The following is a 12,325-nucleotide window of genomic DNA, read 5'->3' on the forward strand; positions in this document are numbered from 1 at the left end:
TCTGAACCAAAGTCCATAACTCACGGAGGACTTGGATACAGTTTACATCAGTCAAGCAGGCTTCCCTTTCAAGTGTGCATTTGGCTTGGCAGTCGGTGTGACATCGACGTCACATGTATCGGCTCCCCTGCTGCTTGGCAGTGGTACACTATGGTAGGACATAATTAACACCTGCTCGATATATGGAGTCTGTTCTATTGTTTTCACTGAGGTCCGTCTGCCTGGCTGATGGCCATATCCTGAGTGACCCGTGGAGCCCGAATAGGAAGACTGAGTGGTGGACTGCACAAGGGTGCTGTAAAACACAGCTGGAGTCTGATAAATCAAATGAAATATCAGCATGTTGACAATGAACTCCACGGAGAGCAACCGGAGGTTGAGGGTCTGAAGTGTGCAGGGTTCATCCACCGGATCTCACAAAGCAATCAAGTCTACCTAGGACCCCAAAGCAGGCTGAAAGAACGTTTAATAGCCGCTTTCCCACTGTCTGGCCAGTGTGAGCCAGGGCTTTCTACGGCCCGGGCTAACAGCATTGGACCTGTAGCACCGAGCCCATATTGCGCTTCCACCGTTGGGCCAGAAGCTCTGCAGCGCTTCACTAAAACCCGCCCATAACATGCCTCTCTGGAACAACGTCACACAAACCCATCATTTCCCCAACAAATGGAAGTTTTATCTGAAAACTCATCAGAAATCAGACTGGAAACTAGCAAGATTGCGAAACGAACATGATAAAACCGTCCGTTTGTTTGCATTTTGGTCATTTAGTTAAAGATTATAACCCAAGCATTGACGTTTTACCACAGTTTTACAATAATAAGTGATACATTAATCATAATAAATCAATTTGGTTCTAGATTGCACTGTCCCACAGAAATAACAGAAAGTGGTATTTATCATTATTTCACAAAAGACAGAGGGCACACGTAGCCTACATATTCAGTCGTGTCTGTTTCTTTGTAGTCACAGGGCAGTTTACATCACATTTAGAAATAATGATAATTTCTACAAAATTGTGGGGAGGAGCTTTAACAAATTCTCCAATGACAGTCCTAATACAGTTATATTTTCAGTCATAGAAGCGGAGGAAGCTTCCGAAAAACCGCAGTTGCTTTATTATATTATGCAGAGCTAAATATGGATATCAGACAGTCCGGTATAACGAGGTGAGATCAAATAAATACACGATTGTGATAGCCTATGATTTGTCTGATTTCTTCGAGCAGTTGTATTTACCATGTTTACTATAGTAATGGTATAGAGCGCATCGTATATAAATATTTCTGCCTTATACAGTGATCAGAATCCACATCAGATCACAAACAGAAGTAATTTCAAACACTCGCTGCTGTCTGAAAGTGAGGTTTTTTTTAGCTAAAATGATTTGTAAAAGTCTTTAATGCTGACGTTTGCTGGTATATGAAATGCATCCATCTCCTGACTCAGGTAACCTCCACCTTTGTTCATAACCACTCCTCAAGTCCCAGCTTTGGACCAAGGTATTCGGCGGGCCAAAAAACCCTGGCCGTTGGCCCAGAGGAAGCCCCAATGAGGCCCGATCAAGCCCCGGAAGTGACAGTGGAAACACGGCTGGCCCTGGCACGCACTTGCACACCTGCATTTGACCCAACAGTGGAAACGCGGCTAATTAGTACTCTATTCAGTGCCTGATAAGAAATTCTACAAAATCGCTTTATGATGCATGTTGTTTAATACTTGTTACATATAGTGGTAAATAGCCTAATCTGTATTTCATTCTTTGTGTTTTCAGTTCTGTTTTTGCAAGCAAAATCTCTTACCCTACATATAAACACAGCAATCTTTACAGCTTTAAATCAGGCATTCCCCAACGGCTACCCTGTGGGGTCCTAGGCGGACTCTGGCCATGGTACTTTAGTGGCTCCACAAACCACACAGTAACTAGGTTAATAGATTAGGATTTATCATATCAGGAGATCTTCCTATTTCTATCTTTTCTTTCTCTTTCTGTCCTCCCTATCTCTCTCAATTTGTCATTCTTTCTCACATCCACACACAAAAAGGCTTTTGTTCATCCATGTGGAACAGATGGCACACGTTGTATTTGAACACAAACAAGCTTTGTTGCATCCTCCATTCCACCCACTCTCTTTGAGACTAACCTCACAGACTTCCTTGCTTCACAACAGTGAAATGCTGCGTGTCTTTGTGCAGGGGTGTGATCACTCCCACAGGTGGGCTGAAGGGGGGCAGGACGGCCCCTTTACAGTGCGTGGCAATGGCCGAGGGACACACCAAACCTGTGCTCTGCCTGGATGCCACAGACGAGCTGCTTTTCACCGGGTCCAAAGGTACAGTGTGCACCATTAAAGTCCATTCTCACAGTTATTTCACTCTGAACCTGTGACAGGAAAACATAAACACCCTTAAGCATAAACACTTGAGTCAATTCGAAATACATTTTCTCTTTGCTTCGAGGTCAAAGTTTTAGCATGCTTTATTGAGCTATTCAGCATCCTAATACTGTAAAGGCTAACCGTGGGTAGCTCGATCTTGTGAATCTATAGATATTACTCACAATGCTGCAATTATTAATATATAAGCTGCCAGTGTTACATTTTGAAACTGTAATCATAAAAAAAATGATATTTATAAACTAAATAAATAGAAATTGTATACGATTTAAAGCATGCCCTCTAATAGGTTACAGGTTATAATGTAAAACAGGTCACATTGCTTCGGGTTCAGGTCTTTTGTATGTGCTTCATTAAATATAGAGCCTTTAACCCTCTCGAGTCGGCCGTCGTGCTGTTTTTTCTTATCAGTGCCAAAGAGACTCAAATAACTCTGTCGTTTTTTATCATTCAGGCAAGTGTTATACATCATTATAATCTGTTAAGTTTCTATTTTTTTTGTGTACAGTCACAATAAAACAAATTGTTGTGCTTTTTGCAAAATAAGGGAAACAAACATGATTCGCGATCTTCAGCCTCTCTGTCAATGATGTCTAATCTGATTCTCTTTAGAAAACGACCTGTAGCTTAGTGAGAACTTGACACACAAACATGAGACAAATGTCTAAAGAAACGTTGAAATGTCAGGTTTTAAATAATGTAAATCAAAACGAAAACAAATATTCTGTGTTTATGTAATCTGTGTGAAAAGTGGGAGAAATCAGTCAACTCATTACTGCCTCATTACCCGCTAATGCGGCCACGCCCACGGACCGCGCGCTCATTCAGATTCAAATACAGGCGATCCATGCGTCGAAGCCCACACACACATCAACTCATGCAAACAACTAGTGAAGCTGTGGGTCAGATACATCGCTTTGAGTAATAATCCTGGAATAATTCTCCTCATGGAAAGCTGATTGAGAGTTCATTGTAAGGTAGGCTAAGTTTAAAAGGCTCAGTTAGCATCTGTGAATATTAAATGCAAAAAGACTGTTTAAATATAAATCCTGATGCAACATGACGCAAGACTGTTTAGACAAGATTTATTTGGCCTGTTTTCGTTTTGTATAAATTGTATCTTAATTTGAATCAATGTTTTTAATATAGTTGCTTCTTATTTTGTAAGAAGTCAATATAACAGACAATAGCCTTAGCGCTGCATTGCACGCGTCTCATAAATGAACTTAAGATGGAATTTATATTTGAGTATTAATTGCCTTTTTTACAGTGAATTTCGTTTTGTATAAATTGTATCTTAATTTTAATCAATGTTTTTAATATATTTGATATAATATAACAGACTGGTATAATACATATATTAGTATATTTGATACCAATATAGCAGACAATAGCCTTAGCGCTGGCTCATGCATTTCACGTGTTTCTGACTGAAGCTCGAAATGATATTTGAGTATTTTGTGTATTTGATCGTTTACAAATGATTCAGAAAATATTTGTTATTGAAATGACTGTGAAAAAGTGTCCCAATCAACCTAAAGTCCCCAGATACTATTTTAAATCATAATTGCATTGCATAATCCCAAATATTTTACTTATAACATTCATCATTACCAATTCATTACCAATTGTCACAATATTACTGTTTTTTTTCAGATGTTTTTTCAAAAACATTTCTGATTGAAATCTTGTTTCTTTTTTGGCAGATAATTTAGCTTGCTTTAAGTAAAAACTTTAAGTAAAAAACACTTAGATTTTCCCCCCAGAAAACTTTTTTTTTTTTTACTGTTACTGTACTTATCTAGTAAACCTAAAATCTAGTAGGCCTACCTAAAGCTCATTTATTATGCAGCTCATTATTATGCAGGTCTTTGTTTCTCAGGAGTGATCACATTACTATTCATGGATCGTTCACAACTACTCGCATAAGTCCGGAGTAAAGAAAAAGTGTTTTACAAAATGTAAATTAATATATTGTTTTATGTGAATGAGTAGGCTCAATGATTCTCACATCATTTTGAAGCAAAAACTCTAAACAAAAACACCCAATAATCAAAGGGCTTGTGAACACATATCTATTGTGTGTTTTGAAGCCTTAATTTAAATGTTTTTTTTTTTTTTTTCAAAAATTATGCATAAACATTATTCTCTCAAAAATACATGTACATACATGTTGCTCACATATTATGGTAGCACAGTTTGTGCTGAATACAGTGTAATTACACTTTTGCCATTAATATGTTTATAAGCAACTGAAAAATTCACAAATGTCAGAGCATGTCAAAACTTCTAAAGGGCCCCAAAACAGCTCAGACTCCTAGGGGTTAAAGGAGCGAACAAAGATGAACATAACCGATGTCCATTGCAAATGCAGATTGATATCTAAAAGTTTTTGGTTGCATTTTATTTTACTTGCATGTACTTGCAATGTACTTTCTTTAGAAAGTACTGGGCTATGGTTAGGTTTAGTGGTAGGTTCAGGGTTAGTACCTGAACTAAAACCTATGTTTAAAAGAACACGCTGCCTTTTTGGGACTTTAGCTTATTCACCGAATCCCCCAGAGTTCGATAAGTCCATACATACCATTCTCATCTCCGTGCGTGCCATAACTCTGTCTGACGCACCCACCGCTAGCCTAGCTTAGCACAAAGACTGGAGGTAAATGGCTCCAGCTAGCCTACTGTTTAATAAGTGACAAAATAACACCAACATTTTCCTATTTACATGTTGTGATGTGTATATTTACATTGTGTACTAAGACCGACTGAAAATGAAGAGTTGTGATTTTCTAGGCCGATATGGCTAGGAACTATACTCTCATTCCTGAGTAATAATCAAGGAACTTTGTGCCGTTCCATGGGTGCAGCGTCGCAATGATATTACGCAGCGCCTGAAAATTGTCCCCAGCACACCCTCTGTGCAAGCAGGTTGTCACGTTGGTTATGTTGACGGAGGTTAGCCTATTTTCAGGCGTTGCGTAATATCATTGCACCTGAGAATGGTATGTATGGAGCTCTGGGGGATACGGTGAATAAGCTAAAGTCCCTAAAGTTGGCGTGTTCCTTTAACCTTCTGCCAGTGTGTGCCTAAAGCCCAAAATATACTTCAGTTTTTATGCAAATGCTAGATACATTTCATCAATGTGAATGTCATCATTGGCATAGAAAGCATGTGCTGTACTAACCTCACATATTCTGTATGCTCACCTTGCGTATGGGGCTTGACTAGATTGCACATGTAATTGGTCCACATGCAAAACTGGCCCGGGCCTTGTTTCACAGTCAAAAAAATAGCAATAGTTGGCACAACAACAAACTACTTGAGGCCGCAACAATAGACTCCCAGCGCTTGCATAAGGGGCTTAAGGGACACCCACAACTCTATTTTAAACGAGTGCAAAGACATTTTTATCACTTACAAAGTAACTTCAGGAGACAAATAGTGCTGGACAAGGATTAAACTTTCTAGTGTGCATGTGCAAACCGGCTTTGTGCTTGATATTAAATGTATTATACAGTACTTAATGTGTCTAAATGTTCGCATCAAAATGGAAGTATACTTTGGTCTTAAGGTTGCAGACACCTGTCATAGTGCATCGTAAACAATATGGGCCCTATCATACACCCGGCACAAGTGTTTTTTGCTAGTTTAAGCCCGACGCAGTTATCATTTTCATGTCCTGCGCCACGCTGTTTAAATAGCAAATGCACTCGCGCCATCTGTTCACCCATGGGCGTGCTGGTCTGAAAACCAGGTGTGTTCAGGCGCATTGTTGGTGCGTTGCTATTTTGAGGAACTGAAAACGACTGCATTTACCAACAAAAACCTGGTCAAAAGTCAATAGTGCCATATTTTGTGTGTTATTTAAAGAGTGTGTGTTAGTAATATGTGCCTTTTTGCGGGTGTACAGCGTGGGTGCACTCTGCTTATTACACACACAGGGTACAGCAGCACACAAAACATTTTAAATATTAAAAATAAAAGGATTCCTCTCTGAAGAAGCGTTCAGTCTTTCTGTTTGTAAATTCCGCCATGTAAATAGTGAATCCGCCATGGTGAGAGCGCAACTGGCTTTTAAAGGGAAAGGGAGATGAGACTCTGATTGGTTTATTGCACGTTACGCCCAAAACACATCATGACTCATTAAGAGACTAGGTACAACCCTTTTGGACCATGCGCCTGGTGTGTTGACCGTTTTTTTCCGTCGTTAAACTAGCAAATGTGGATTTGGACATGCCCTAAGGGCACCTGCACCATGTGCTTCTGACCAGGGCTTAAAAACGGAAAAAAATATCAATCGGTTCACTCCGAGCAGAATCGATATTATAGCTTTTCCGTTTTTGCGTTCCTCAATAAACATTACTGTTCCGAAAACGGTTTGTTTTGAAAAAATACCGGTTAATAACGTTATTTTAATTTAGCCTATACTTTAAACAAATATGTATAAATAGACTTATTTTCACTCAATAATAATATAACGCATGGTAATTAAACAATATTTATTTCATAACATTTTTAAAACCACAACAGAAATACATGCATTAATTACAAAGCATAAACAGCGGACCTGTTTAAATGGAGCATTAGACAATCGAAAGTGTCCCTCTAATGCCTAATTCTTTTCAGAAGAGTGATAACATTCTTTGTACATAACTTTTTTTCAACACGACTTGTTTTAAAAATGGCATGAATAAAGAATAAATAAACTGGATAACCATTGCTCTTTTAATGCACCATCAACTGCTAATTTCAAAGCAAACACTGCGCAACACGTTCTTGCATCACATAATCAAATTCAGTCAGCTAATAAAGCTTGATCATTTAATGCAATATAACATACCATTTAATACGAAACATCAACCGTCTATATAGAATACATTGACCTGTCCTGTATTGGCAATCTGAAAGACTATAGAAAAAATGTTGATAGATATGCTATAGCCTACTTGGATAGGCTTTAACGGAATCCATAAACTAGCCTAAATCAGACTATTTGAGCTTAAAGTCCGTACTGCTTATTTAAACATACGAAAAGAATGTCCTCCAATACCTGCACATTCATTGTAGACCTCAGCGAGGAAAGAAATGTACTTGAGGCATGAAAATTCGCGCTCTACACTGACTTGCGTACCGGTAGATTCATAGATGATGGTGCGCGGGCATTTCACTCACGCTTGATCCGTCAACGTCACATGCTGTACTACTCATTTCATGATTGGTCACTTCCAAATTAAAATATTAAAGAGAACGATAAAATAACGTTATTAACAGGTTAATGGTCATTTCAAATGAACGTTTCTGTTCAGAACGATTCAAATTGATTTTAATTTCGTTTTCGTTTTCGTTCCTCTTAAAATTTCATTCGTTTCCGGTTTTCGTTTTCGTTCCTTGAACCGGTTCAGAGCCCTGCTTCTGACCATGCGCTCAGATAGTTAAAATAGGGCCCTATGAATAGTTAAAAAAACTTTATTTTTTTTTACCTGGTATTCAGATCGAACCTGCAAGATGTGGAACCTGGTGACCGGACAGGAAATCGTGACCCTGAGAGGACATCCTAACAATGTAGTGTCTGTAAAATACTGCAGCGACTCAAGCCTGGTCTTCACCGTTTCTACCTCATATATCAAAGTATGGGACATTCGTGATTCTGCCAAGTGTGTCCGAACCTTCACGTGAGTATCTTTTTCAACGTCTGAAATCGGCAATTAGCTGTAGCATCTGAATGCACCTTGTTTTAAGTTTAGTACAAAAATGTAAACTTTGTCCGTCCATCATCAGGTCATCTGGTCAGGTGGTCTCAGGTGATGCCTGTGCTGGGACAACAACCCGCACCATCACTACAGCCCAGGGCGAGTATCAGATCAACCAGATTGCCCTCAATCCCTCCGGATCGGTACTGTATGCCGCTGCAGGCAACACTGTCCGCACATGGGACCTCAACAGGTGCATAGTTCATTCCTATGCCAAGTACAGGCAGAACTAGTATTACATTTATTTAAGTCCATTTATTGATGAATTCAAAAACCCACCAGGCAAGTGGGTTGTACAGATTTCATCAACATGTGCATATTCTGTTCTCAAAACACTTCCCAGTGTTTTATTCTAAACGTTGTGGTACAGTAAGCTGATTTTAAGATTTTGTGTGCAGAATGCAGGCCACTGGGAAGCTGACAGGACACATTGGGTCAGTCATGTGTCTTACAGTGGGTTATTCTGGAGGTGGCAAGGATCAGGTGATCACTGGATCCAAAGACCATTACGTGAAGGTCCGTTTAACCGTTTTAGTTTAATTCCCTTTTATTTATGTCTGTGTTTTTCATATAGTATTCTTCTACAGCCGTGGCCAAAAGTATTGGCAGTGACATCAATTTTGTGTTTTTTAGAGTTTGCTGCTTCAGTATTTGTAAATGTTTTCACGTTTCTATGGTATACTGGAAAACGATAAGCATTTCATAAGTTTTCTAAAGTCTTTTATTGAAAGATGGATGTGACCACGATGCCGTTACTAAAGTAACCATTACTTGCGTGTTGCGGTATCATGGTCATATCCATCTTTCACTAAAACTCTCTTTGTTAGGCTTGTTTCCAAATGTGATTTAATTACAGCAGAAGGCTTAATCTTCATTGAAAATAAACCCAAAACTTACAAATTTGTCATTAATTTATCATCCTCATGTCATTCCAATTTTGTTATCTTTGGAAGACTTTTTTTAATGAAATCTGAGAGATTTCTGTCCCTCCATTGACAGCTACGCTTCAAAAAGTTCATGAAGAGATCGTAAAACTAATCCATATGAATTGAGCGGTTTAGTCCAAATTTTCTAAAGAGACTCGATCGCTTTATATGATGAACAGATTGAATGTAGGCCTTTATTCACATATAAACATTCACCAACTCACGCATCAGTACATGGAAGCATGTTCTCTTAACGTGTGAGAACCAATGAGGTTCATTCTCGTGTTACGCAGCACGTTTGAGCTTCAGCAAGAACCAATGAGGTTCATTCTCGTGTTACGCAGAACGTTTGAGCTTCAGCAAGAACCAATGAGGTTCATTTTCATGTTACGCAGCACGTTTGAGCTTCAGCAAGAACCAATGAGGTTCATTCTCGTGTTACGCAGCACGTTTGAGCTTCAGCAAGAACCAATGAGGTTCATTCTCGTGTTACGCAGAACGTTTGAGCTTCAGCAAGAACCAATGAGATTCATTCTCGTGTTACGCAGAACGTTTGAGCTTCAGCAAGAACCAATGAGGTTTCTTTCTCGAGTTACGCAGCACGTTTGAGCTTCAGCAAGAACCAATGAGGTTCATTCTCGTGTTACACAGAACGTTTGAGCTTCAGCAAGAACCAATGAGGTTCATTCTCGTGTTACGCAGCATGTTTGAGCTTCAGCAAGAACCAATGAGGTTCATTCTCGTGTTACGCAGCACGTTTGAGCTTCAGCAAGAACCAATGAGGTTCATTCTCATGTTACGCAGCACGTTTGAGGATCTGCAAGAACCAATGAGGTTCATTCTCGTGTTACGCAGCACGTTTGAGCTTCAGCAAGAACCAATGAGGTTCATTCTCGTGTTACGCAGCACGTTTGAGCTTCAGCAAGAACCAATGAGGTTCATTCTCGTGTTACGCAGCACGTTTGAGTATCTGCAAGAACCAATGAGGTTCATTCTCGTGTTACGCAGCACGTTTGAGCTTTAGCAAGATCCAATGGGGTTCATTCTTGTGTTACCCAGCACGTTTGAGCATCTGCAAGAACCAATGAGGTTCATTCTCATGTTACGCAGCACGTTTGAGCTTTAGCAAGAACCAATGAGGTTCATTCTCGTGTTACGCAGCACGTTTGAGCTTTAGCAAGATCCAATGATGTGTGCGTTGATGAATGGTTAGCCTATACGTGAATAAAAGCCTACATTCAATCTGTTCATCATATAAAGTCTCTTCAGAAAATTTGGACTAAACAGCTAAATTCATATGAATTAGTTTTATGATCTCTTTATGAACTTTTTAAAGCATCACAGTGGTGGTTGCGTATCTGTCAATGGAATGGAGGGACAGAAAGCTCTCAGATATCAAATTTTTGGGTGAACTAACCCTTTAATATACTTTGAAAGATACACAGAGACAATGTAGAGGAACAATATTGTTTGAATCACTTTCAGAGCATTTTTTTCCCAGCTGATAAATGATAAAAACATTAAATCCATCCTGCTTTTAAAAAGTAGACAAAAAAAACTGCAGCACTCACTTATAATAAACAGAACAATATCATTTGTTGGTGTGGACGCTAATATAGTTTTCACTATAATTATTTTCTGGAGCTTTCAGTGTGTTTTTTTTAGCAGAATGTCAAAAAGATCAAGGATAATTGGATTTCTCATTTCATGACCCCTTTAATGCAGATATTCGACATTGCGGAGGGAGCCCAGGGTAACATCGGACCGGCTCATAACTTCGAGCCCCCTCATTACGATGGGATTGAGTGTCTCGCTGTGCACGGTGACATATTGTTCAGTGGTTCCCGTGACAACGGCATTAAGAAATGGGATCTGGGACAGCAGGAACTGATTCAGGTAAAAATGTAATGATTACTATTGCTGCGTCCCAATTCGCCTACTTATACTACGTCCTAAAAGTATGTACTCTTTTTGTGAAGAAAAAGTACATACTTTTGAGCGGTAGCAGAAAAGTATGCAAGCTTTGGGAAATACTTTTTTGTCATTTTTAACGGACAGCTCTGTCCCTTAGTTATGTGCATCCTGTCACCGTTTAAACTGTCACAATGAAAACCCTGCACATTCAATTTAATTTAATTTCTACTATATTGGAGAGAATTGTAGTAGCACATTGATCTGCCATGGGTATTTCATGAGGAGACTCCCCTCATGTGTTTTCAATTTGAAAATGATGATGTGTTTAAAAGTTAATGGCCAAACGTATAATTTACAAAAGTTCTCAATGCTGTTGAAATATAACACTGAATACATCTTTTTTCGTCAGTTTAGATACTGATAATTATTCACTCAAACCCCTTTATCTAAACCTCTCTGCTTAACCGTCGGACTCGCGCATTCACCATGTTTGTAGTTCGGTGCAGTTGGTGCATTCACCACTTTTTATCTGCGTTTGTAGGTCGAATCCTCGTCCAACACACAATAGGTTGTGGGCAATATTAGCCATCAGAGTGTGCACAGATTTTCGATATCTAACCAGAAATAGTAGACCATCCGGGTATCCTTGGAATACTCATTTTAACATACTATGATTTGGGACGTACTAATTCTATTTTCGAATAAGGCGGATAGTATGCAAATGGGGACGCACCATATATGTATGCACATTTTGGTCTTATATTAATGCGTGATGGCATAATGTCACATGATGTGAACATGTCACATGAACCATTATTTATGGTTAAATATATTAATTCCTGTGCTTTGTACAATCAACATATTGTAGCTCGCAGTCAAAGCAAAGAGCCGTGTGGAAAATGTTTTTCCTTCTTTTCCCATAGTTACCAAAAGAAACCAAGATGAAATGTAGATAAAGGGATTAAAATAAAATCAGTTTATATCTAATCTAGGATTTGTTGATCTAGGCTTTATTTTAAATCGAGTTGTGTTGCACCACTTGATTTTAAACCCAATTTAACAAATCGGGGATTAGAATTTAACCTGCGATTAAAACCTCCATTTACGAATCATTTTTGCCGCCATGATGGATTCGCAATTGACAGCAACAATACTAATATTCAATTTCCTTCTTTATTGACCACCAGAAACTCTCTCTCTGACATAGGCCTAAGTAGCTCTTGCCGATAAGTAAATAAACTTGTAAATGTCAGCTGTATTTATAAAACGTTACGTAGAGAGACCACTATTGATCAAGCAGGCAATGAAAACATTGCGGCAGAGCATACGGATTTCATAAGA

General features: G+C 38.9%; 1 protein-coding gene across 2 annotated transcripts in view; it reads left to right on the forward strand.

Moving 5' to 3' along the window:
- The window catches only part of kif21b (kinesin family member 21B), a 140,952-nt gene that overhangs the window by 106,455 nt on the left and 22,172 nt on the right, over positions 1–12,325 (forward strand). For both annotated transcript variants that reach the window (XM_079843745.1, XM_079843744.1), the window contains exons 27-31: positions 2,194–2,330; positions 7,886–8,066; positions 8,173–8,337; positions 8,543–8,660; positions 10,796–10,966. In XM_079843745.1, coding sequence (XP_079699871.1) covers positions 2,194–2,330; positions 7,886–8,066; positions 8,173–8,337; positions 8,543–8,660; positions 10,796–10,966 — 772 coding nt within the window. The remainder of the gene's footprint in view (positions 1–2,193; positions 2,331–7,885; positions 8,067–8,172; positions 8,338–8,542; positions 8,661–10,795; positions 10,967–12,325) is intronic.

This window comes from Gobio gobio, assembly GCF_949357685.1.
Source record: "Gobio gobio genome assembly, chromosome: 19".
NCBI classification, from domain to species: domain Eukaryota; kingdom Metazoa; phylum Chordata; class Actinopteri; order Cypriniformes; family Gobionidae; genus Gobio; species Gobio gobio.